This window comes from Felis catus, chromosome C1, assembly GCF_018350175.1.
Source record: "Felis catus isolate Fca126 chromosome C1, F.catus_Fca126_mat1.0, whole genome shotgun sequence".
Classification (NCBI taxonomy): Eukaryota; Metazoa; Chordata; class Mammalia; order Carnivora; family Felidae; genus Felis; species Felis catus.
In genome coordinates, this window is record NC_058375.1 from 158353887 (window position 1) to 158381830 (window position 27944).

Below are 27944 nucleotides of genomic sequence, written 5' to 3' on the forward strand. Positions count from 1 at the left end.
TACCACAAAATTTTTCCTTTACTTATGGGACTTGAACACACATCTAGTAATTAAATGCCTTTAGATTTAAAACACACACAAAAAAATACATTGAAATAATATCTTTTGTTAAGTGTGTATAATATCTCATTCTATAGATAACTGCCTTGAAGGAAAATATTTCAGTGAAATTCACTCAGAAATCACTTTGGACCAATTGCCTATGAATGCACCATTAAAAGTCTCATTTTAATTTTTGGAAGTAGACTTCGCTTTGTTGCCCCTTTCTCTGTATATCTGTATCTTACTAAAAAAAAAAAATCTTGGCAAAATGTTTCTTACTAATAAATTATTTCATATTTTTTAATGCCTCATGCTAGACAGATAGCAATATATGACAGTAAGTACTGAACTTCTGGCAGCATTTAATATTTCTTCACCAAAAAATACTTTTAAGGAACACAACTCTTCCAGTTATTAAGGAAGACATCAAAATTACAAAGGTGAAGTTCCTGCTTTCAAAAAGCAGGTGTTACACAATACAAAAACAGCCTGACTGGCTCAGTCAGTTAAGCATCCAAACTCTTGATCTCAGCTCAGGTCTTGATCTCAGGGTCATGAGTTCAAGCCCCACATTGGGCTCTATGCTGGGTGTGGAGCTGATTTAAAAAAAAAAAATCAGAAAACTACAAATATAAAGCATCATAATGCACCCAAAATGAATAAGGAATGCAAAATGTAAAATACATATAACAAATGTTTGGGGATGATCATTAGAAAACATCTACAGAAAAGACATGAAAATCTAAATATAAAAATATCTCAATCATTAGGATAGGGAAATTATTTACATTTATTTTTGTTTCCAAATTTCTTCAACATTTTCAATAAAATATATTTTAAAAACCCAGTTGTGAGGTGCCTAGGTGGCTCAGTCCATTAAGCATCCGACTCTTGGTTTTGGTTCTAGTCATGATCTCACGGTTGGTGAGTTCAACGTTTATTTATTTTGGGGACACAGAGAGACAGAGCATGAATGGGGGAGGGGCAGAGAGAGAGGGAGACATAGAATCGGAAACTCACGGTTGGTGAGTTCAAGCCCCACATTAGGCTATGTGCTGACAGTGTGGAGCCAGTTTGGGATTCTCCCTCTCCCTCTCTCTCTGCCCTTCCCCCATTCACTCTCTCTGTCTCTCTCTCTCTCTCTAATATAAACAAACTTAAATAAAAAATTTTATATTAAATTAAAAAACTCAGTTGTACAATCTCTGGCTTCCCTACTCAAATGTTTAATGCTAACATTAATTAGTAACCTATCATTGCTATTTCACTTAACCATAAAACCCCCTGAAATGATTTTTTAAAACTGTATATTTATCTGTAATTGTAGTTTGGAGTAGGGAAATGTCCAAAGATTTGACTAGATTCTCAATGGAGTCTATAGGAATTTTTTACACTTAAAAAAATTTACACTGATTTTTTTTTTAATTTTTTTTTTCAACGTTTATTTATTTTTGGGACAGAGAGAGACAGAGCATGAACGGGGGAGGGGCAGAGAGAGAGGGAGACACAGAATCTGAAACAGGCTCCAGGCTCTGAGCCATCAGCCCAGAGCCTGACGCGGGGCTCGAACTCACGGAGTGCGAGATCGTGACCTGGCTGAAGTCGGACGCTTAGCCGACTGCGCCACCCAGGCACCCCATACACTGATTTTAATTGTCTCGGCTTTTACAAGTTACTTTGGTGTATGGGTGTGAAATCAGAGAGAGCATAAAATATACCACTGTAATGGTGTAAAATATACCACCATTATTTTAATGTTTATTTTTGAGAGAGAGAGAGAGAGACAGAGCACAAGCAGAGGAGAGGCAGAGAGAGAGGGAGACACAGAATCCAAAACAGGCTCCCGGCTCTGAGCTGTCAGCACAGAACCCAACGTGGGGCTCGAACCCACAAATGGTGAGATCATGAGCTGAGCCGAAGTTGGACACATAACCAACTGAACCAGCCAGGTGCCCCTACCATTTTAAACATTTTTAATCATACCATTCAGTGATAATAAATATTTCCACATTGTTATACAACTATTACCACCACCTACCTATAGGACTTTTTCATCTTCTCAAACTAAAACTCCTTGGCCATTTGAACAGTAACTCTCAATTCTTCACCCCCGCCAGCCTTTAGCAATAACCATTCTACTTTCTATTTTTATGAATTTGACTACTTTAGGAGTTCATATAAGTGGAATCATAATATTTGTCCTCTTGTGTCTGGCTTATTTCACTCAGTATAATGTCATCCATGTTGTAGCATGTGTCAGAATTTCCTTCCTTTTTAAGGCTAAATAATATCCCATTGTAGGTATACACCACATTTTGACTGTCCATTCATCAATCAAATGGACATTTAGGTTATTTCTACCTTTTGACTATTCGAACTAATGCTGCTATGGACACTGATGTATGCTATAGACTGAACTGTGTCCTCTCCCAAGCTCCATCTATTAAAGTCCTAACCTCCAATGTAACTATATTTGGAGACAGGGTCTTTGGGAAGGTAATTAAGGTTAAATGAGATCATTGAGGGCAGGCAAACTTGTTAGCTTGCAAGTAAAGTAAAATCTCAAATCTTTCACAGATCTCAACAATATCATGTTACACTTTACATGTGTAAACAATATCATGTTTACACTTTCCCACAGCAACATTGCAAAGTAGATGCAAGGTAGTACTATTTTTTTTTTAATTTTTTAAATGTTTATTTATTTTTGAGAGAGAGACAGAGGGTGAGCGGGGGAGAGGCAGACTGAAGCAGGCTCCAGGCTCCAAGCTGTCAGCACAGAGCTCAACACAGGGCTCGAACTCACAAACCACGAGATCGTGACCTGAGCCGAAGTCAGACACTTAGCTGACTAAGCCACCCAGGTGCCCCAGTAGTACTATTTTATAGATAAGCATACTAAAGTTTCAAGAGATTAAAGTCACATAGGTAAGAAGTGACAATCTAAGTGTATATGCATCCAAAGCCCAGAACCTCTCCAACCACATATTTACCTAAAATAAATTTACCTTAAGTCCTCTATGGTTTCCAGTTTCCTGTGTACAATATCAGCTATTTTTCCCATTAATGGACTGAAATATAAATGTTGATTTGCTAGGCAAAAGGAAAATTTTGATAGCATATTAATATCAAACCTATGAAAAGAAATATACAAAGGAGACCATTACTATTTACTTTCACTTAAAACACAATACACAGTTATAAAATAAAAAGCAATCAAAAGTACTAATATACTACTAACACATTATGAATGTAAAAGGAATGTTTCTAAAATGTTGATTATTTATTATTATAAAAGTAACAATTAAAAAGTCAGATACCTTTGGAATATTTTTTAAAGGGAAAAATCACAAAACTATTTGAATCCCTAATTAATTTTTTGAGGTGACAGAACAATTTCAACACAAGGCTGAACAGTAACAAAACAACCACTGCTACAACCATGCTGTAAAAAACTCCAGAATTTTTCTATAGGAAAAATAATCCTATTTCTTCAACAAGTGAATGGCAAGACAAAAGAGAGGAAAGAAGAGTTGTTACAGATTTTAAGACTCTTGGGAAAAAAAAAAAAAACAAGACTCTGACTTCACTAAGACAAGCAGAAGAAAGTCCACAGCAGCACAATATGTAAGAGTAAAAAACTGCAAACAATCTAAATATTTATCAAAAGTACAACAGATAAATTGTACATATTCATAAAATACTACACAGCAATAAAAAAAGAACAAATGACTGAATCATGCAACATCATGAGGGATTCTTTAAAGCATATTAAGCAAACTGAACTAGACATAAGAGAATATACTATAGGCTTCCATTCCTACAAAAACAAAACTAATTTATGGTATTAAAAGTCAAGACAGGGACGCCTGGGTGGCTCAGCCAGTTGGGCGTCCAACTCTTTTGGGTCATGTCATGATCTTGGTTTGTTAGATCAATCTCCGCATTGGGCTCTGCACTGACATCAGAGCCTGCTTGGGATTCTCTCTCTCCCTCTCTCTGCTTTTCTCTCTCTCTCTCTCTCTCTCTCTCAAAATAAATAAATAAACATTTAAAATAATAAATAAAAGTCAACATAACAGTTATCCTCATGGTAGGGGGATGTGCCTGGGGAAAACATGAAGGGAACTTCTGGGCAACTAGTGATGTTCTATTTATGATCTTGGTAATATTACACAGAAGTGATCAGTATGTGAAAATTCATCAAGCTGTACACTTCGGATTATTGTAATATGATGATATTCTTCAATCTAATGCTTACTCACAAAATGAGAGAGAGACACTTGAGACAAAGCAACCAAATATAATGTGTGAATCTTGTTTGGATACTGACTTAAACAAATTGTCTATAAAAAGACCTTTATAGAGCAATCAAGCAAATCTGAACACAGACCAGGTATTAGATGATATTAAGGAATTATTATTTATTTTTCATAGTGATGACGCTATTGTGATTATATATTTTTTTATTAATGATTATACCTAGATTTCAATTTTTTTACTCTTATTTTTCACTCTTTTTTTTTTATTAAGTAGGCTTCATGCCCAGCATGAAGCCCAACATAAGGCTTAAACTCACAACCCTGAGATCAAGACCTGAGCTGAGATCAAGAGATGGACATTTAACCAACTAAGCCACTCAGGTGCCCAGCGATTATATATATTTTTAAAAGAGAGTTCATCTCCCAGAAATACATACTGAAGTATTTACAGATGAAATGATACAATTTAAACTATACTGAGGGGTAGGGAGAAAATGGGAGGTGACCTAGATAAAACAAGACTGCTTTATGTTGGTAGTTGTTGAAGCTGGATGATCGGTACATGGGAGTTCATTATACTAATGTCTCTAGTTTTATAAATGTTTAAAATCTTTCACAATAGATTTATAAATTTGAATTTCAAATACATGCTGTTTACCCTTGGTATGATCCATCATATAGTGCTAATTCATAACAATACATCCTATTTGAATCATTATGAATTATATTTATATAACATTTATAAATATTTTAGCAAAATCATTAACAACTAATGCAACAAAAAATTAACATCATAGGCTACAGACTATAAAAATCATAAGTTAATATGTATTTTATGACACTATTAAAAATTCTATATGTGGAATACAAATTAGCTTTAAAACTTTTCATATGTTATCATGCAAAAATAAAAGTATTGCTAAATATAAAAACATAGAATAAAATATTCTAAGCTATTTTGAAATGGAAAACAAAATTAAGTCTAATTGACTTGGAAGTACAATCGTACATTTGTAATTTAACTGTTTAATAGAAAAACAAAAAAAGTATTTTACAAGTGATTTGTTCAAGCTGCATAATACACATTACAATGTTGCTGTAAAGAAAAATAAAAAGTTTTGAGTTATTGTCAATAATGACCAAATTTAACCCTAAAGATCCAGTAGTTTATACTGCTCATAATAGAAATAATATTATTTTCCTTATTCTCAATAAAAGATATTACAGATAAAGAGAATGCAAAAATGGAGGATGAGAAGACAATGGGTTTAGGTCATGAGATTTACTAAGAGCACAATGCAGTAAATGAACGTAGAGTTTCTCGACCCAAAGAGCTGTTCGATCCTGTTTAACCTAATCCAGCCCATATAACAAAGGCCCACTAGAGCTCATCCATACATAACCACAATTGTAAGAATTTATCACGGTTTATGTTTTAAGAAGCAATATGCTAAAGGGCATGAGATGGGATAATAATTAATAACCAGTGAAAAGCTTGCTCCTCTGTCTACAGATAAATATATTGTTTCTTCTGTATTTTAGTCAATTCTTTCCTTTCTGCTGTAGGTTTCTGATTGGTTTAGGAGAGTTGTTCTCCTAAGAGTTTTTTGGTTTTGTTTTTCACTTTTTAATCTCCATTACCTATTTCAGCCATCCCCCCTACTCACCTCCCTTCTGGTAACCACCTGTTTGTTTCCCTGGTTAACAGTCTGTTTCTTGGTTTGTCTCTCTTTTTTTTTTCCTTTGCTCATTTGTTTTGTTTCTTAAATTCCATATACAAGATAGATCATATTGTATTTGTCTTTCTCTGACTGACTTATTTCACTTAGCATTATACTCTCTAGCTCCATCAATGGTGTGGCAAATGGTAAGATTTCATTATTTTTTGTGATTGAATAATATTCCATTGTATATATACACACACCACATCTTTTTTACCATTCATCTATTGATGGACACTTGGGCTGCTTCCATAGTTTGGCTATTGTAAATAATGCTGCTATAAACATTCAGGTGCGTGTATGCCTTTGAATTAGTGTTTTTGTATTTTGGGGTAAATACCCAGTACTGCAATTACTGGATCAAAGGGCCATTCTATTTTTTTATTTTTTGAGGAACCTCCATACTGTTTTCCACAGTGGCTACATAAGTTTACATTCCTACCAATAGTGCAAGAGGACTCCCTTTTCTCCACATCTTCAGCAACACCTGTTGTTTCTTGTGTAGTTGATTTTAGCCAGTCTGACACATGTGAGGTGTTATCTCATTGTAGTTTTGATTTGCATTTCCCTGATGACTGATGTCAAGCATCATTTCATGTGTCTGTTGACCATCTGGATGTCTTCTTTGTAGAAATATCTGTTCATGTCCTTTGCCCATTTTTTAATTAGATTATTTGTTCTCTGGGTGTTGAGTTGTATCAGTTCTTTACATATTTTGGATACTAACCCTTTATTGGATATGTCATTTGCAAAAATCTTCTCCAATTCAGTAGGTTGCCTTTTAGTTTTGTTGTTTCCTTTGCTATGAAGAAAAATGTTTGTTTTTATGTAGTCCCAATAGTTTATTTTTGTTTTTATTTCCCTTGTCTTAGGAGATGTATCTAGAAAAATGTTGCTATGGCCAACGTCAGAGAAATTACTGCTTGTGCTCTCTTCAAGGATTTGTATGGCTTCAGGCCTCACGTTTAGGTTTTTAATGCATTGCATTTAGTTTGGTTTATGGGGAAAGAAAGTAAGCCAATTTCATTTTTTTGCATGCAGCTGTCCAATTTTCCCAACATCATTTGTTGAAGAGATTATCTATTTCCCATTGTATATTCATTCCTCCTTTGTTGAAGATTAATTGACCATACAATTGTGATTTCTGGATTTTCTGTTCTATTGCATTTATCTATGTGTCTAGTTTCATGCCAGTACCATACTGTTTTAATTACTACTGCTTTGTAATATAACTTGAAATCTGGAATTGTGATACCTCCAGTTTTGTTTTGTAGTTCCATACAAACTTTAGGATTGTTTGTTCTAGTTCTATGAAAAATGCTATTGGTACTTAATAGGGATTGCATTAAATCTGTACATTGCTTTGGGTAGTATAGACACTTTAACAATATTTGTTCTTCTTACCCATGAGCATGAAATGTCTTTCCATTTCTTTGCATCATTTTGAATTTCTTTCACCAATGTTTTATAATTTTTAGAATAAAGTCTTTCACCTCTTTGGTTAAGTCTATTCTGAGATATTTTATTGGCTTGGGTGCAACTGTAAATAGTTTTCTTAATTTACAGTTAAGATTGTTTTCTTAATTTCACTAACGGCTGCTTCATAATTAGTGTATAGAAATGCAACAGATTTCTGCACATGATTTTGTATCCTGCGACTTTACTGAATTCATTTATCGGTTCTGGTAGTTTTGTGGTGGAGTATTTGGGATTTTCTATGTCCAGTATCATGTCATCTGCAAATATTGAGAGTTTTACTCCTTCCTTACAATTTGAATGCCTTTTATTTCTTTATGTTGTCTAATTGCTATGGCTAGAACTTCCAGTACTATGTTAAATAAAAGTGATGAGAGTGGACATTCTTGTCTTTTTCCTGACCTTAGAGGAAAAGCTCTCAGTTTTTCACCACTAAGTATGATGTTGGCTGTGAGTTATTCATATAATGTCTTCATTATGTAGAGCTATGTTCCCTCTAGACCTAATTTGCAGAGGGTTTTTATCATGAATGGATGTTGTACTCTGTCAAATGCTTTTTCTGCATCTAATGAAATGATCATATGGTTTTTATCCTTTCTTTTATTGATGTGAAGTATGACATTATTTTTAAAATATTAAACCACCTTTGTATCCCATGGATAAATCCCAGTTGATTGTGATATATAATTTTTTTAATGTATTGTTGAATTCAGTTTGCTAATATTTCACTGAGGATTTTTGCATCTGTATTCATGAGACATATGGGCCTGTAGTTCGCTTTTTTTGCAGTGTCTTTATCTGGTTTTGGTATAGGGTGACACTGGTCTCACAGAATAAATTTGGAAGTTTTCCTTCTATTCTCTGGAGTAGTTTGAGAATAGATAATAACTCTTCTTTAAATGTTTGGTAGAATTCGCCTATGAAGCCATCCGGTCATGGACTTTTGATTTGGGGGAGTTTGTTGATTACTGATTCACATTGCTGGTAACTGGTCTGTTCAAATTTTCTATTTCCTCCTGCTTTAGCTTTGGTAGCTTATATGTTTTTAAGAGTTTATCCATTTCTTCCAGGTTATCCAATTTGTTGGCATATAGGTTTTCATAATATTCTATTACAATTGTTTGTGGGGGTTTTTTTGTTGTTTATTTATTTTGAGAGACAGTGCGAGCAGGTGAGAGGGAAAGAGAATCCCAAGTAGGCTCCAGACCTCCAGCACAGAGCTCAGCGTGGGGCTTGAACCCACAAACTGTGAGATCATGACCTGAGCCAAAACCAAGAGTTGGATGCTTAGCGAACCAAGCCACCCAGGCAACCCTCTGTTACAAATTGTATTTCTGTGGGTGTTGGTTGTTATTTCTTCTCTTTCATTAGTAATTTTATTTGGGTTCTCTCTCTCTCTTTCACTGTCTCTTTTTTTTTCTTTTTTTTATGAGTCTGACTAGAGGTTTACCATTGCTGAGCTTTTCAAAGAACCAGCTCCTGCTTTTATTGATATGTTCTATTGTTTGTTTTATTTGTTTGTTTAGTTTCTGTATCATTTATTTCTGCTCTAATCTGTATTATTTCCTTCCTTTTGCTCAGTTTGGGTTTTGTTTTGTTTCTTTGGGTTTTTCTAGCTCCTTTAGGTGTAAAGTGAGGTTGTTTATTTAAGACTTTTCTTGCTTCTTGAGGCCTGTATTACTATAAACTTCCCTCTTAGAACCACTTTGCTGCATCCCCAAGACTTTAGTAACTTGGTTTTCTCATTTACATTTGTTTCCATGTAATTTTTGACTTCTCATTTGGTTTCAGAGTTGACCCATTCATTGTTAGTGTCATGTTATTTAACCTCCATATATTTGTGTTGTGTTCCATGGCTTTTATTTTTTATCAAGGTATAACTGACATACAACATTATATTAGTTTCAGGTATACAATATGATGAATTATTTATATACACTGTAAAATGAGTACCCCAATAAGTCTACTTTCCTCCTGCCACCATATAAAGTTACATAATATGTAATATAATATTGTTGACTATGGTCACCATGCTGTACATCACAACCCCATGACTTACTTATTTTGTGACTGGAAGTTTGTAACTCTTGCCCATCTTCTCCCATTTTGCCCACCCTCCGACTCTCCTCCCCTCTGGCAACCACCAATCTATTGCCTGCACTTATAAGTTTTGTTTTGTCTGCTCATCTGTTTTTAGATTCCCAAATATAAATGAAATTATATGATATTTGTCTTTCTCTGGCTTATTTCAGTTGGCCTAATATCCACAAGGTCCATCCATGTGCTTACAAATCACAAGATTTCATTCTTTTTTATGGCTGAGTAATATTCCATTGTATATATACACTACATTTTCTTTATCCATTCATCCATTAGTGGACCCTGTGGTTATTTCCATATCTTGAATATTGTAAATAATGCTGCAATGAACATAAGGGTGCATATATCTTTGATTAGTGTTTTTATTTTCTTTGGATAAATACCCAGAAGTGGATTTATTGGATCATATGGTGGCTATATTTTTAGTTTTTGTAGAATATCCATAATGTTTTCCATGGTGGCTGTACTGATTTACATTCCCACCAATAGTGTAAGAGGGTTCCCTTTGCCCCACATCCTCGCCAAGACTTGTTACTTTTTTGTCTTTTTGATAATGGCCGTTTTGACTGGTGTGATATACTTCGTAGTGCTTTTGATTTGCATTTCCAATGATTACTGATGCTGAGCACAGTTTCATATGCCCATTGGCCATCTGTATGTCTTCTTCGGAAAAAGATCTATTCAGCTCCTTGCCCATATTTTAATCAGATTTGTGTTGTGTTGTTGATGTTATTTAATTGTAGTTCTTTCTATATTTTGGATATTAACCCTTATTCAGCTGTATGATTCGCAAATATCTTCTCCCATTCAGTAGGTTTTCATTTTGTTGATGATTTTCTTCACTGTGCAAAAGCTTTTTAACATTGTCTCCTTGGTTATTTTTCTTTTATTGCCATTGCCCTTGGAATGAGATCCAAAAAAAATATCACTAAGAGCAATTTCAAGGAGTTTACTGCCTAGGTTTTCTTCCAAGAGTTTTATACCATTTGGTCTTGTAGTCAAGTGTAGTCAAGCTCCATTTTGAGCTTATTTTTGTGTATGGTGTAAGATAGTGGTCCAGTTTCATTCTTTTGTATGTGGCTGTTCAGTTTTCCCAGCACCATTTATTGAAGAGACTGTCCTTTCCTCATTGTATATTCTTGTTGTAAGTTAATTGACCATATGTGCACAGGTTTATTTCTGGGCTCTCTATTCTGTTCCATTGATCTGTCTGTTTTTAGGCCAATAACATACTGTTTTGATTACTACAGGTTTCTAATATGATTTGAAATCAGGGTGCATGATGCCTCCTCTTTTTGTTCTCAAGACTGTTTTGGCTGGTAGGGATCTTTTGTGATTCCATACAAATTTTAGGATTGTTTGTTCTATTTCTGTGAAAAATCCCATTGGAAATTTGATAGGGTTGCATTGACTCTATATGTTGTTTTGTGTAATATAGACATTTTGACAATATAATTTTTTCCAATCTATGACCATGGAATTATCTTTCAATTTATTGGTGTCTTCTTTGATTTCTTTCACCAATGTCTTAGTTTTCAGTGTACAAGTCTTTCACATCATTGTTTACATTTATTCCTAGGTATTTAATTCCTTTTGAAGCAAATATAAATGGGACTGTCCTCTAAATTTTTGTTTTCTAATTGTATGCTGTTAGTGTACAAAAGTGCAACAGATATTTTATATGTTGATTTTGTATCCTATAACTTTACTGAATTTATTAGTTCTCACAGGTTTTTGGTGTTGTCTTCGGGGTTTTCTTTATACAAAATCATGTCATCTGCAAATGGTGACAGCTTTACTTCTTTCTTTCCAATTTAGATGTCTTTTCTTTTTCTTGCCTAATTGCTCTGACTCGGACTTCCAATACTATACTGAATAAAAGTGCTAAGAGTGGGCATGATCTTAGGGGGAAATTTTTCAGCTATCATTGAGTATGATCTTAGCTGTGGGCATGTCATTTTTATGGCCTTTATTATGATGAGGGACATTCCCTCTATACCTTCTTTGTTGAGTTTTTTGTTTTAATCATAAATCAATGTTGAATTTTGTCAAATGCTTTTCCTGCATCTATTGAGATGATCATATAATTTTTTATCCTCCATTTTGTTAATGCGGCATATCACATTGATTTGCAGATGTTGAACCATCTTTGCATCCTTGGAATAAATCCCACTTGACCATGGCATATGACTTTTTTAATGTATTGTTGATTTTGGTTTGCTAATATTTTGTTGAGGATTTTTACATCTATGTTCATTTATGTTCATACTGACTTATAATTTTCTTCTTTTATGGTGCCCTTGTCTGATTTTGGTATCAGAGCAATGGTGGCCTTGTAAAATGAGTTTGGAAGTGTTCCCTCCTCTTCAATTTTTTGAGAGAGTTTGAGAAGAATAGGTATTAAATCTTCTTTGAATGTTTGCTGGAATTCACCACTAAAGCTGTCTGGTCCTGGACTTTTAATTGTTGGGAGTTTTTTGATTACTGACTCAATCTCCTTGCTAGTAATTGGTCTATTCAGATTTTCTATTACTTCATGATTTAGTATTATAAGATTATTTCTAGAAATTTATCCATTTCTTCTAATTGTCCAATTTGTTGGTATACAGTTATCATAGTCCCTTATTAGCCTTTGCATTATTTTAGTATCAGTTTTAATGTTCCTTCTTTCATCTGATTCCATTATTTAAGCTTTCTTTTTTTCTTAGTAAATCTAGCTAAAGGTTTATCAACTTTATCTTTTCAAAAAACCAGCTCTTAGTTTTATTGGTCTTTTCTATTGTCTCTTTAGTCTCTATTGCGTTTATTTCTTCTGACTTTTGCTATTGCCTTCCTTCTACTAGCTTTGGGCTTCATTTGTTCCTTGCTTTCTAGTTCCTTTAAGTATAAAGTTAGATTATTTATTTGAGATTTTACTTGTTTCCTTTCTAATAGATGCAAATATATTTATTTATTCATTCTATTTTTATAAATGTTTTTGTTTATTTTTTTTTTAATTTTTTTTCAACGTTTTTATTTATTTTTGGGACAGAGAGAGACAGAGCATGAACGGGGGAGGGGCAGAGAGAGAGGGAGACACAGAATCGGAAACAGGCTCCAGGCTCCGAGCCATCCGCCCAGAGCCTGACGCGGGGCTCGAACTCACGGACCGCGAGATCGTGACCTGGCTGAAGTCGGACGCTTAACCTACTGCGCCACCCAGGCGCCCCTGTTTTCGTTTATTTTTGAGACAGAGAGAGGCAGAGAGGGGGAGACAGATAATCCCCAGCAGGCTCATCAGTGCAGAGCCTTATGTGGGGCTTGAACTCACAAACTGTGAGATCATGACCTGAGCCGAAAACCAGAGTCAGACACTTAACAGACTGAGCCACACAGGCAGCCAGGCACTTGTTTCTTGAAGTAGGTCTGTAGTATTATGAACTTCCTTGTTAAAACTGCTTTTGCTACATCCCACAGATTTTGGAAAGCTGTATTTTAATTTTCATTTATCTCAAGGTTATTTTTTTCATTTTTTAATTCATCAATTGGTTGTCTGGTGGCATGTTGTCAAATCTCCACATATTTGTAATTTTTCCAGTTTTTTGTGATTGATTTCCAATGTCATACCATTGTGGTCTGAAAAGATGCTTGATAGGGCTTCAATCTTCCAAAATTTATTGAGACTTGTTTTGTGGCTAAACATATTATCTGTTTCTGGAGAATGTTCCACATACACTTAAGAATGTATATTCTGCTGGTTTTTGGTAAAATGTTTTGTATATATCTAAATCCATCTGGTCTAATGTATTTTAAGGCTAATGTTTCCTTATTATTTGTCTGGATGATCTATTCCTTGATGTAAGAGTGATATTAAAGGCCCTTACTATCATTGTCTTATTGTCAATTTCTCTCTGTAGGTCTGTTAATATTGCTTTATACTTTTAGATGCATCTATATTGGGTGCATAAATATTTACAAATGTTGTCTCTTCCTGCTAGATTGACCCTTTTATCATTATGTAATACCCACCTTTTTCTTTTATCACAATCTGGTTTAAGTCTATTTTGTCTGATATAAGTATAGCTACCCCAGCTTACTTTTGGTTTCCATTCACATAAAACATCTTTTTCCATCTCTTCACTTTCAACCTGTGTGTCATTACATCTAAGGTGAGTCTCTTATAGGCAGCATATAGATGGGTCTTGCTTTTTATCCATTCAGTCACTCCCTATCTTTTGATTGAAGAATTTAGTCCATTTGGGGGGAGGGGTTGCCCTTTTCATCAAACATTTATTAAATGAATAACTACACACAGCCTGAGCTGTGTATGGGCTGTTAAAGGCTTGAATGCCTAGCTAAAGCCAGAAAAACTTTTGCCCCTTTTTCATGTTCGCAGAGTAGCTACTGTTCATAGTTTGGCCAGTCCTATGGTCTGCAAAAGGGGTAAGCATCCCAGAACAAGATTCTGCTGAACTGGAATGGAGCCAGGGTAAGTGTACTGAGCCAACCCCTCAAGGCAGTGATCTTACAACCCATTCTTCCTGGTATCCAAACTCTTATGAAGACAGATGGGGAATAGGAAGGCTCTTTTCTGGCTAGGATGAGGCATATAGATGATAGAAAAGAAATCCAGGTCAGGTCATGATCTCATAGTTCATGACTTGAAGCCCCACAGCATAGAGCCTGCTTCAGATCCTCTGGCCCCCTCTCACTGCCCCTCCTCTGCTCGTGCTTTCTCTCTCAAAAATAAACAAACATTTAAAAGAAGAAGGAGGAGGAGGAGAAGAAAAGAAAACCAGAGAGAGGCTGGTGAAGGGAGACAGGAATTGCTACTTATTGACTTAGTTGTGGGTTCTGCAGTAGAGCGTCTTTGGGTTTTAAGAGCCTTTTTCTGCCTCCTTTCTTCTTCCTGCAACTTCTCCTGCTGTCTAAGTTGCCATGACTGTAATCCAGCATCCATTTTCTGTGATAGCAGTGCAACTCATCTTGCAAACATCTCCCTTTGGGCTTTTCTTCGAAGCTGGCCTTTCATTGGAGGTACAGGGCGGCCATCTGTGTAAGATCAGTCTGGGAACTCTGTAAAGGGTCTGTAGCCAGAGGGGTTGGTAGCCAGGCTCTGCCTGGGTGGAGAAAAACAGTTCCATGAGGATTCAACCGAGCTTCTGGTTCTCCAGTTCCCCCCAGACCAGCACTCACTGGAGTCACCACTGGCCGCCCACCTAACCCACCACACTGCTGTGCAGCCTCCACACACCTAAAGCAGCCATGCTGAGGCAAGAGAGCTAGAAGTGGGTGTCAGTCCATTTATGTTTAAAGTGGTTATAGATGGTATATACTCATTGTCATTTTGTTAACTGTATTCTGGTTGTTTTGTAGTTCTTCTCTGCTCCTTTTTCCTCTTGCTCTCTTCCCTTGTAGTTTGATGCCTTCCTTTAGTGTTTAGATTCCATTCTCATGATCTTTTGTATATCTATCACAGGTTTTTGCTTTCTGTTTTCCTGAGGCTTACATATATTAGCTTATGCACATCCCAGTTTATTTTAAGTTGATAGCAAGTTACGTTTGAATGCATTCTAAAACTGTATTTTCCCCTTCCCACAGTTTATGTTTTTGATGCCACATTTTACATCTTTTAATTTTGTATATCCTTTAACTAATTGTTGTAGTTATACTTATTTTTACTACTTTTGCCTTTTAACCTTCATACTAAAATAAGTGATTAGTCCACTACCCCTAATATATACTTACCTTTACCAGAAAGACTTTCACTTTCATACGTTTTCTTGTTACCAGTTGGCCTTTCTTTTTGGCTTAAAGAAGTCCCTTTAACGTGTCTTATAAGCCCAGTTTAGTAGTGATGAACTTGTCCAGTTTTTGTTTGTCTGGAAAACTTTTTCTCTCCTTCAATTCTGAAGTATAATCTTGTCAAGTAGAGTATTCTTGGTTGGAAGTTTTTTGCTTTCAGCACTCCCTTCTGGCCTGCAAAGTTTCTGCTGAAAAACTTGATTAAAGTCTGGGGGCCAGGGGGTCCCTTATACATAACAAGTTGTTTTTCTCCTGCTGCTTTTAAGATTCTCTCTTTAACCTTTGACATAATTATAACGTGTCTTGGTGTGACTCTCTTTGAGTTCATCTCATTCAGAACTCTCTGGGCTTGCTAGATCTGAATGTCTGTTTCTTTCCCCAGATAAGTGAAGCTTTCAGCCATAATTTCTTCAGATAGGTTTTCTATCCCTTTCTCCCTTATCTTCTCCTAACAGGACACCTATTATGTGAACATTGTTCCACTTGATGTTGTCCCATAGGCCCCTCAAATTATCTTTTTTTTTTTTCTTTTCTTGCTGCTCTGTTTGAGTGAGTTCTATTGCCCTGGTCCAAGTCACTAATCTTTTCTTCTGCTTCATCTACTCTGCTGTTGAATTCCTGTAGTATATCTTTCAGTTATTATATTCTTCAGTTCCATGTACATTCTTATATTCTCCATCTCTTGGCTGAAGTTCTGTGTTCATCCATTCTTCTCCTGAGATCAGTGAGCATCTTTATGACCATTACTTTGAAGTCTCTATCAGGTAAGTTACTTATCCCTGTTTCTTGTGTGTGGTTTTTTTTAAACGTTTATTTATTTTTGAGACAGAGAGACAGAGACAGAGTACAAGCAGGGGAGAAGCAGAGACAGAGTGAGACACAGAATCCAAAGCAGGCTCCAGGCTCCAAGCTGTCAGTACAGAGCCTGATGCAGGGCATGAACTCATAAACCAAACTGTGAGATCATGACCTGAGCCAAAGTCGGGTACTTAACCAACTTAGCCACCCAGGCATGACCTTATCTCCGTTTTGTTAAGGTTTTTTCAGGAGTTTTATCTTCTTCTCTCATTTGGAACATACTTTTTGTTTCCTAATATTTCCTTAACTTTCAGTGCTTGTTCCTATGTATTAGGCAAAAGAGCTATCTCTTCAGTCTTGAAGGAGAGGTCACAGGAAGACTGGGGTATTTCAGTCTGCTATCTGTAAATTGCTCTGGGGGTTTTAGCTTGCCAAGAACTCTGTAATTATTTCAGTTCCATGGGTCCCAGAAACGCAAACACCCCTGGCCACAAGAGGCAGGTGTTCAAAGCACTCCCTCTATGGACTGCACACACCTGTCAGCTTTGCTGGGGCCAAGGAAGAGCACCAGGCCAAGGCAATGCTGCCTGCCTACCAATTTTAGCACTGTGGGTTTGTGGGGAGCAAAGGTCAGGGCAAGCTGGCCCAACAGGTTTGGTGGGGCAGAGCCACAGAAGAACACAGATGCAGAGCAAACAACTTTCACAAGGCTGAAGGAAAGTGCTAAAATGGCACCAGCTAGTGCTGGTGCTAGCAAGATAGACTGCAAAAATGGTGTGCACCAGTGCCTTTAGCCAGAGAGAGAGCTCCAATAGACCCCTGTCCCTCTGGCAGGCACTTTAAGCTTACCCAGTGAATCTCCTTCACATATGGCCTAGGCACTTCCAACCTGCCATTTTTGTGCTGGGTCCCAGTACAAGTAAGTCTGCGTGTGAGCACTTTTAAGGGTGAGTTCCAATTTCCTATAACCCTTGGGTCTCCTTGATGTAAGCCCCATTGGTTTTCAAAGACAGACATCTGGGAGCTCATCTCTCTGGTACAGGTCCCAAGAATTGGGGTTCCTGATGTGGGGCTCAAACCCCTCACTCCTCAGGAATATGCTCCATATTTGTTAGATCCCTCCCTTTTGTGGGTCACTGAGTCAGGAGTGGGGTTACTGGTGAAACCAATCTCTGCCTCTCCCACCGGTCTCAATGTGGCCCTGCCATCTTTGTTGTGGAGTTGTTCAGCTAGTCTCCAGGTCTTTTTCAGAGACAGACGTTCTATATGTAGTTGTAGATTTGGTGTGTCTCTGGTAGAGTGAGTAGGATATCTATGCCACCATCTTGAACCACCTCTCCGTTCTGTGGTTTTTAAATCCTCCTTTCTCTTTCCCACTTTGATTTTCCCTTTCTTCACTAACATTTGTTTACTCCACTAATAAGATACCTAGGCCATGGTGATCCCTACATTAAAAAGTTCAGAATTTTCTGAAATAGCTAACAATTTTCCAAAATGAGGTCTGTTATTATCTCAACTCTTTTATAAATGGAGTTTCTCACATATTCTCATATAGCATAAATAGCATGGTTTTGTATAGAATAGACTTCACTGTACTCATAAGAAGAATGCCCTGAACAAATTTTACATTTTTCTAGATGACTGCTGATTATGGCAACATGCTACAAATAAAGCTCTGTATAGTAGAGGAAAGAGATCTGAATCAATCATAGTCACAGCAGTGAACTTGAAAGCATCTAAGTCACCTATGAGTGATGTTCATTGTCACTCAATAAAGAAGTGATAGGCAAGTACCTACAAATGCTGCTAAACAATGTTAAATAGTTTTCCTTTCTACTAAACTGGTGTCTTCTTTTCTCTCCTTTTACGGCTCCTGAATTTCTAGGTTTTTATAGGCAGCCTATCACTCAGAGAATCTTTCCTTTCTTTTTTTCTTAAGTTTTTAAAATAAATTCTACCCCTAATATAGGCTCAAACTCACAATTCCAAGATTAAGAGTTGCATACCCTACCACTGAACCAGTCAGGGCTCCAAATCTTTTCTTTCTGAAGCAAAAATCTTCCAGAAAAGAAGATTCAAAAAGCCAAATAGCTGTTGTTCCACCTTACTTATATTTTGACTAATTATATATGTGGCAAAGCACACTGTTTCCACTCTTAATTTAAAGAACAAATATTGGTGCCTCAGTCAGTTAAGCGTCCAACTTCAGCTCAGGTCGTGATGTTGCAATTTGTGAGGTCGAGCCCTGCATCAGGCTCTGTGCTGGCAGCTTGGAGCCTGGAGCCTGCTTCAGATTCTACGTCTCTTTCTCTCTCTACCCTTCCCCTGCTCACTCTGTCTCTGTCTCCCAAAAATAAATAAACATTAAAAAAAATTTTTTAGGGGCGCCTGGGTGGTTCAGTCAGTTAAACGTCTGACTTCAGCTCAGGTCATGATCTTGTGGTTCGTGGGTTCAAGTCCCATTTCCGGCTCTGTGCTGACAGCTGGGAGCTTGGAGCCTGCTTCAGACTCTCTCTCTCTCTGCCTCTCCCCTACTTGCACTCTTTTCTCTCTCTCTCTCTCAAAAATAAATAAACATTAAAAATAAATAAACATAAAAAAATAAATTAAACATTTAAATAAACATTAAAATTTTTAATTTTTTTTAATAAATAAAGAGCAAATATTCAAGCTTTCTTTGTCTCTTAAGGAAAATACACATTCCTCATTCTTTTCCTTTACACAATCAAAATACCCTCAACTAATTTTTTTTTTTTTTTTTTAGTGAAGGTTGATAAGTAGGCAGCAGCTCCCTATTCTTTCTCTACAAGATTTCACTCAGTTAACCTTGAATAGGATAACTGTGATCTTAGAAAATGAACCCAAAGTACTTGCCTTTCCAGTCTTCTCCATGCTTCTGTAACTAGAGCTTCAACCAGTAGGCCATGGGTCTCAGTAGCACACCTCAATAAAATCAAGAGAAAATAATTTTCCATACATAAACATTTTTAAAGTATTAAAAACAATCATGCAAGTTAACAATTATAATGCAAAAGTGAACCTCAAGTTATTATACTCTTACACAGTCTTTATTTCTGGTGCATTCCCATTTCAGTATTTTGATTTCTTGATACAGTATAATAAACATCTACATTTTATCCCATGCCTCTCTCATTCTTTTACCTGTTCAATGCCTTCCACTGAACAATGAGAACATTCAACAATACATATTATTTTAAAAGTACACATAACATATATTACTTTTCTCTGATTAGAAAAATATTTTTATAGGAGAGTTTTGTAAAATAAAGAAAAACTTGAATAGGGTACTAAAACTTATTTATAGGTCTGTACTCATAAACAGCCACCATCATTAATCTGTAGCATTTTTGCTCCATTTGTCTTTTCTACACACATACGGAATATACATATTCCTTTTACAGTTTTTTTTTTAATTTTGTTAAAAGATTTTATTTTTAAGTAATCTCTACATGCAGTGTGAGGCTAAAACTCACAACCCCAAGATCAAGAGTCACATGCTCCACTGACTGAGCCAGCCAGGCACCTCACTTTTACACTTTTGTACCCTGCCCTTTTCAGCATTTGCCCATGACACTACATAGTGTTCAAAACAATTTTTAAACATTGTATATTATTGCATTAAATGAATATAGTATCATTTAAACATTCACCTACTATTAGAATTTTAGTTTTTCAATATTATAAATAATGCTGGCATGAATATCAACGCACAATAATCTTAAATATGTACCCCAGATTCTTTTCTTTTTTTTTTTTTTTGCATTTTACTTATTTATTTATTTATTTATTTATTTATTTACACCCAAGTTAGTTTGTATATAATGCAGTAATGATTTCAGGAGTAGATTCCACTGATTCATTCCCTCTGTATAACACCCAGTGCTCATCCCAACGAGTGTCTTTCCTAATGCCCCTTACCCATTTAGCCCACCCCTGCACCCCCAACTCTTCCAGCGACCCTCAATTTGTTCTCTGTATTTAAGAGTCTCTTATGTTTTGTCCCTTCCTTGTTTTTATATTATTTTTGCTTCCCTTCCCTTACATTCATCTGTTTTGTATATTAAATTCCACATGTGAATGAAGTCATACGGTATTCGTCTTTCTCTGACTAATTTTGCTTAGCTTAATACCCTCTAGTTCCATCCATGTAGTTGCAAATGGCAAGATTTCATTATTTTTGATTGCTGAGTAATACTCCATTGTATACATATTTACCACATCTTCTTTATCCATTCATATCCCAGATTATTTTCTTAGAGATAAACTTTAGAAGCAAAATTATTGGATCCAAGGGTATCTTTATAGTTCTTGATATACATTGTACCATCAGAACATATAAGAGTTCCTCCTCCAGTATAGCTTCATTAACCATGAGTACTTTCTATATAACTAAACCACATACACTATATATTGTAGGTATAAAAATATCTTTTTAACCAATTTCAATATCTTTATAGCATTAAGCCTATATTAGTTTGTCTCCCCAAAATCAGAAACTTTCACGTTGAGTCATGAAGCAAAATTGAACTACATACTGCTTTTAAAACCTGAAAACAAAATTATATTTTACTCTTGAATCCTTTCAGAATTAAAATATGACTGAGGAGCAAAACACAGAAATATAGTTTTTAGGTAAATCATCACCAAGCAGCATTCCTCCATCTGCCTAACACACATGAGTCTTGTGAGGTGTTTAACACAATGTTTTGTGGTCTGGAAACTGCCCTCACTCAGAGATTTACGGTATACATTAACATATTAAAGCTTCTGAAGAGTCCTGCAATAAAGACTTGTTGAATTTTATTTTATTTGTTTTCCAAGCTGACATGACCACTGAGAAAGCAAAACAGGTATCTTGCCCATTATCATTACATACTCTCTTCATATACCTCAGAGAAAAAACTTTGCAACCACAGAAAGACCACCAAAAAAGGGAAGGCACTCTTCTTTTAGTCTAACACCACTCCCCCAAAGAGGTAAAGCCCTAAGCCCCTTTCCTGTATAACTGACTTCCTAATAAAAACAACTGTATCTCTGCTTTGTGCAATGCTGACATCTATAGTTACTGATAGTCCTCACAGGTTAGCCAATCAAGTGAGAAAACTTATTTTTCCACGAATGAGACTAAGAAACAGACTAATTGCAACTTCTGTGTGTGTGTGTGTGTGTGTGTGTGTGTGTGTGTGTGTGTTTCCCTTATATACCTGCTGAATATTTCACTTAGAAAATCCAGTTCTTTTGAAGGCCGGATTCCCTTGCAAATAATGTAAAATTTCTTTTTTAATGTTTTCCCAGCTTTATTGAGCTATGACTAACAAGTAAAAATTGTATATATTTAGGTTGCACAACAGGATGTTTGATATACATATATATTGTTAAATGATTACCACAAAGAATATCCTCTAAACATCTTAAAAATATTCAATGATCAAGAATACTATTTATAGGGGAAAAAAAAAACCACATTGTTTTTCATTTTAAAGAGATTTTTAGAAAACTGATATATAATTATAAACTATAATCATTTCTATAAAAAGTAAAAGTACATTACTTACTGTTGTGTGAGGTACAACACATTCACCAGGGTATCATCATTCATGAATTCCATTTGACTTGTAGCTAAATTATGAAGAGTAATAAACTGGGGATGGTCTCTGACACACTCAACATTTTTTAAAAAGCTGGTCTTCTGCTTTTGAAACTGCCAAAGTATATTAAATGCACATTCCACCTGCTTTTCTGAAAGTATGGCTTTGCTTTTTTGAATAAGATCAAAGATTTGCCTTTCATCTGTACACTTAATCATTTCGGTAATTAGTGGTTTACAACTGCAGGATCGAAACTGAAACGCTCTCCAGGAAAATGGACAAACAGCTCTTAGGCGAAGCATATTTACAAACAATAAGTCTTTTTTTAAAAAGGTATTTTTTCATTTATGTCACAAATTTTCTTAGGTAGGAAAACTATTTGCAACAAGTAGTCAGGTGTAATATCCTGGTAAAAAGGTAGCTATTTCTCCTTCATGTATTTTGCTTCCATTATGATAACTCCAAATCCCATTCCAAAATGCAGCTTCTGTAAAAGGATTGGTTTGACATGGATTAATACCAAATTAGTTCCAAAATTTAAATTAAAGTTACAAGCTTTTTCTGCATTAACTCTAGTTAAGACTTTGTTCCTAGTCTGAAGCAAACAGCAGGATTTGGTCCAAAATTAAGTGTCTGGGAAAAGGGGCTTATTTCTGCACTCCATTTAAAAAATGTTTGTTAAATTTTACATATATATAGTTTTCAAATTTGACGACAGAAGCAGAAGGGAAAAAAAATCCTACACTCAGAACCATCTTTTTAAACCAAAAGATTCAGGGTGCCTGGGTGGCCCAGTTGGTTGAGTGGTCAACTTTGGCTTCAGGTCATGATCTCAGGGTTTGTGGGTTTGAGTCTCACACTGTCAGCGCAGAGCCTGCTTTAGATCCAGTCTCCCTCTCTCTCTGCCCCTTCACCCCTCTAAAAATAAATAAACATTTAAAAATAAATAAATAAATAAATAAATGGCTCAAACTGTTTGGAATAAATATGTCACCTTCAATATTTTTACAAGGAACAGCCATTAATTCAGAGTTATAACATTTTATTTTATTTATTTATTTTAAATGTTTATTCATCTTTGAGAGAGAAAGAGTATGAGCAAGGGAGGGGCAATGTGGGCGGGGGAGCAGACAGAAGATCTGAATCTGAAGCCGGCTCTGCACTGACAACAGTGAGCCTGACGCAGGGCTGGAACTCACCATCCACGAGATGGTGACTTGAGCTGAAGTCTGACACTGAACCAACTGAGCCATCTAGGCGCACCCAGAACTACAAAAAAATTTTTTTCCATTTTTTGGAAGAATAGTCTCTGGTATATTTACTTTCAGGATAATTGCTCCTTTCCTCTAGAACCCTAAAAGAACTCAAAGGGTTTGGTCCCTACTGACCTCAGATCAGTTTGAACCAAAAAGCAAGATGATTAAAGCTCCAATCAAGAAATAAGAAATCAAGTAATGTATCAAGACATGGTGAAGCAATATAAGAACCAAAGATAATTATGAAAAAGGATAATTTGTTTTAGAAATATACTGTAAATGTTTATATTTCTAATTGAGAAAGAACATTTAGAAAATCTGGGACTAAAATCATAGCATTTAACATTTCTGCAACATTTCATAAAGGACTTTTAAAATATATCATCCTATTAAATTTTCTCAATTAACCTGTCAGGTAGATATCATTTGCATTTTACAGATAAGGAAAGCTATTTGCAAAAAGGTTAAAAATCTACTCTAACTTGTGAAGCTGAGACAATCACTCTGTTCTTTGAATTCTTTCAACTTGGAACACCTCCTTACGTCAACAAACAAATACTAAAAGATTGCCTCAGAGTCTTGTCTATGGCTATGCTGTCTGTTCACAAGAAAAAACAAAAACAAGATAGAATTGGTATTTTATGATCATCAGTACAGCATCCTGGCCCACGCCAACCTGGGTCATACACATACACAAATAACCCTGTACAGAGCAAAGGTATCTTCAAGATTCTCCCGCCTACCCACAACTGAAAATGGAAGCAGCTCAATGATTAGAATATAAAGGTGTCAAGTCCCCAGCTCTGCTCCCAGATAAATGACCTTGGGAAGTCACTTAACAAAAGGAGGGGCCTTAAGACGATGAGTGTAGGGGCCTGTGCAAATGACAAGCATCCTCCACGCCGGGCTCACAGTAACACAGAACGAAAGAAAGTGATCTTCCGCATCCCCGCCTAGGAGTGGGCTCACCCCTGCCCTCCTCTGAGCACTGGAAAATCCAATACCGGAAGGAGGCCTCTGTTCTCAGCCGAACCCTGCATCTCGGGCCCGAAAACATGCTGGGTGGAAGAAAACCTGCCGTAGCTACCCAGCCCTGACTTGCAGGTTAAGTTCTTCCCTTAACAACCTCCAACTTTTCTGGAGGATCCCGGGGAAGGCTGCTTACAATGGCTTAGAAGCCAAGGCTATTCCTGGTCCCCAACAAGAAACGCAACAGGCTTGATTGTGTCATTCCCGCCCACGTCCTCCCATATCACATAGTTTTCCTCGAGAGACATCACCTCTCTTCTGACGGTGCCAGTCCCCAAACCAGGAAAAAATGCCGGGACATCGCAGCGTGCTCAGCGGAAGGCACGTACTACATGCCCCAGAGGGCGTAGCGGCGAGGCCAATGGAATGGACGTCGCTTACGCATTCACGAGGAATTCTGGTCATTGTAGTTCCACATTGAGAAACTGGGACGACACATCTTAAACTATAGAAGTTATGGGTCCTTTAGGTCAGTGTTCCTCAATCCAAATTAAGGTTTTACCCCAGTCCATGAAAGACAGATTTTTCTATAATATATAATAAAATATTATTATTTAGAAAATTAAATTTGAAATAGTAAACATGGAAAAAACACATGTGGATTTTTGTTTCTTACTATATTCAGCATATATGAAATAACTGTCAAGTGGCTACAAAATAAATCCTTACTCTCAGTTTCTGCCCCTGTGTCATGGTGAGGCCAGTATTTGGACCACACTTTTGTTTTTAATAACTTTATTGAGAAATAATTTACACAGTATGCAATTTACCCATTTAGTGTACAATTCAATACTTTTCTTAATTTAGGGTTGTGGAGCACCACCACAATTTATTTTAAAATAGTTTCGTAAGTCCAAAAAGAAACTGGGTAACCAATAGCAATCACTTCCTATCCCCCACCCCCAACACCCTAAGCAACTGCTAATGGCAGAGCACACTTTGAGTTGCACTGGTTTAGGTTGTTTGGAACCAGATCAACTGATAACAAATTTGAAGACTGAGGTGTTCTTAACGCACAGAGTAGAAAGAGTTTCAGAACAAACGTCAGAAAAAACATAGGGATGAAACTGGGCATAACCTGTACCAATGCCCTTCAGTCAAAGACCTATAGTTAAAGTTGGGATTACTGACCAGTTGCAATGAAGCAGAACACACATCCCAAGGGGTGTCAAATTAAAAAGGTGTTAAAAAGAACTTATAGTATTCATCCCTGTGTTAAGTGATTTTGGCAAGGCTTAACGGAGCTTTTCTCTGGACTGGATGCTGTGAGGAAGCAGGAATAATTCTATTATTGGGTATCTTAATAAACTTTATCCATAGGGCAGGAAGAATGAAGTTAAAGCTGTGCTTGACGAAGAGGGAGCAGTCACTCATAATAGCCAGGATACGTAGATGTTTGGTCATTTTTTGTGATTTGGACTATGTTCTTATTTGTTCTCAGTTCTGATATGATTATGTAATGGTCTTGTTTTTGTCTTGATCCATCATAGCCAGACATTGGCCTTGTCTCATGTTGGTGTTCTGTGTAATTGTTCAACAGAATATGAAGGCTGAGCTATGAGGGCCAGACCAGCTCCTGGCAACAATAAGGCCTAAATGATAGTGTCAGGACAGTTAGTTCACTGCTGGAATGTGTTTGTCTCCTTCTCACGTTTGTGGAATTGTAAGGAGACTGGCCTAAGAAACAAATACCTGAAGCTTGCCTTTCTCTGGAATCTTGTTTATATAAGGAAAGGAAACATTTTATTTAGTCACTGTTAGCAACTTTTTTCCTTACTTGCAGTCTAGGGCATTCATAAAATATATATTTATGTATAAATCAAACCTGAGAACAAAATCAAGGTAATAATTTAAGTCCACAGTCATAAAATTGTATTGTAGCTAATGATTTAAATCACGAAGAAGCATCTTTTACAAGAGCTAACAAGTGGTTAACAAAGGGTGGCTCTTAATTTCCTCCTAGCAAATGTCAATGCCCTTCAGCCAAAAATCACAAGAAGCCTGTAGCTGAGGTTTCTTACTTGTTGCAGCTAGCAAAAATGCACACAGCAGGGAGTCATTTAGCTGCACAGTAAAAGAGTATTAGAAAGAACCTATTATAGGATTCTTTGGTTGGGTAATTTTGGGGAGGGTCTACAGAAGGAAAGGTTCACTCTATCTTGGGTGCCATTAGGAAGTTGAGCAAGTCTATGATTGGGCATCTAATACATCTTAACTATAAAGAAGGCAGACTAAAGTGGGGCTAAAGCTAAAATTGGTAAAGTAGCATTCACTCATTTAATGAGAGAGAAATCTTTGGTATTATCTGTGGCACAGTGACCTTGTCTGATGTCAATGTTCTGTGAGATTGTTTATGTCCAACAGGAGGACAATATGCTTTGAGTTGTGTCAGATTAGTTTCAAATAACACTGAGGCTTCACAATGAGCATTAGGTCAGTTTCTCCAACATCAGAGCATCAGAGACTTTTGTTTGTTTTTTTTTGTTTTTTTTTCTCCCTCACCAAGTAATTTGAATGCTTTTTCTCCTGGAATAATTCTGCCAGTATATATATAAAAAAAAGTGTTTATTGGATATAACACCAAAAGCACAGGCAAGAAGAGAAAAAACTAAGTAAATTGAACTTCATCAAAATTTAAGACTTTGGTGCATCAAAGAACACTGTCAACAGAGTGAAAAGGCAACTCACAGAATGGGAGAAAATATTTGCAAATGATATGTCTGATAAGGGATTAATATCCAGACTTTTGAAGAACTCCTCTAAATTAGTGACAAAAAATGTTTTTTCAATGGGCAAAAGACTTGAATAGACATTTCTCCATGGTCACATGAAAAAAAATGTTCAGCATCACTAATCATTAGGGAAATACAAATCAAACTACAATGAGAGACCACTTCGTACCCAATAGATTAGCTATTATCAAAAAAACAGAAAATAACAAATGTTGGCAAGGATGTGGAGACACTGCACCCTTGTGTATTACTTACTGGTGAGAATATGAAATGGTGCAGCTGCTGTGGAAAACAGTATGGTGGTTCCTCAAAAAACTAAATAGAATTATCATGTAATCTAGTAATTCTACTTCTGGATATATACTCAAAAGAATTGAAAGCAGGAACTTGAGCAGTTATTTGTACAGCACTGTTCATAGCAGCATTATTTATAACAGCCAAAATATGGAAGCAACCCAAGTGTCCATCAACAGATACATAAAGAAAATATCATATACACATACAATGGGATTTTATTCAGCGTTAAAAAGAAAGGAAATTCTGACACATGCTACAACATGGATGAACCTTGAAGACCCTATGCTAAATGACATAAGCCAGACACAAAAGAATAAATATTGTATGATTCCATTTATATGAGGTACTTAGAGTAGTCAAATTCATAGGAACAGAAAGCAGAATAGTGGTTGCCTGGGGATAGAGGGAAAGGGCAATGAAGAGTTGCATAGAGCTACAGTTTTGCAAGACAAAGAGTTCTGAAGATTAGTTGCACAATGTGAATGTGGTTAACACAACCGAACAATACACTTAAAAACGCTTAAGATTGTAAATTTTATGTTATGTGTATTTTACTACACATTTTAAGTTTTTAAAAAAAACTTAAGTTTTTTTATTTATTTAAGTAATCTCTACCCAACCCCCCCCCCCCCCAACTAGGGGCTCAAACTCACAACTCCAAGATCAAGAATCACATGTTTCTCTGTCTGAGCCATTCAGGAGCCCTTATTTTACTACAATTTTTAAAAAGGTATTCAATTAAAAAGGGAAGGGCAACCTCACTGGTAGTCAGGAAATTAAAAAATAAAATGATACCATTTTTTCACCCATTAAATTGGAAAAGATTGAAAACAATTTT

The 27944-nt window shown here is 36.2% G+C and overlaps 1 protein-coding gene across 5 annotated transcripts in view; it reads right to left on the reverse strand.

Moving 5' to 3' along the window:
- Positions 1–27944, reverse strand: part of FASTKD1 (FAST kinase domains 1) — a 60972-nt gene that overhangs the window by 24010 nt on the left and 9018 nt on the right. For 3 of the 5 annotated variants that reach the window (XM_011285331.4, XM_011285330.4, XM_019838227.3), the window contains exons 1-4: positions 24329–24476; positions 21760–22279; positions 19058–19126; positions 3051–3176 (exon numbers count right to left, since the gene is read on the reverse strand). In XM_011285331.4, the coding sequence (XP_011283633.3) occupies positions 3051–3176; positions 19058–19126; positions 21760–22094 (530 nt within the window). In that variant the 5' untranslated portion in view covers positions 22095–22279; positions 24329–24476. Of the gene's footprint in view, positions 1–3050; positions 3177–19057; positions 19127–21759; positions 22280–24328; positions 24477–27944 lie in introns of those variants that run through there. The other 2 variants (XM_045033913.1, XM_019838228.3) reach the window with 2 other exon arrangements.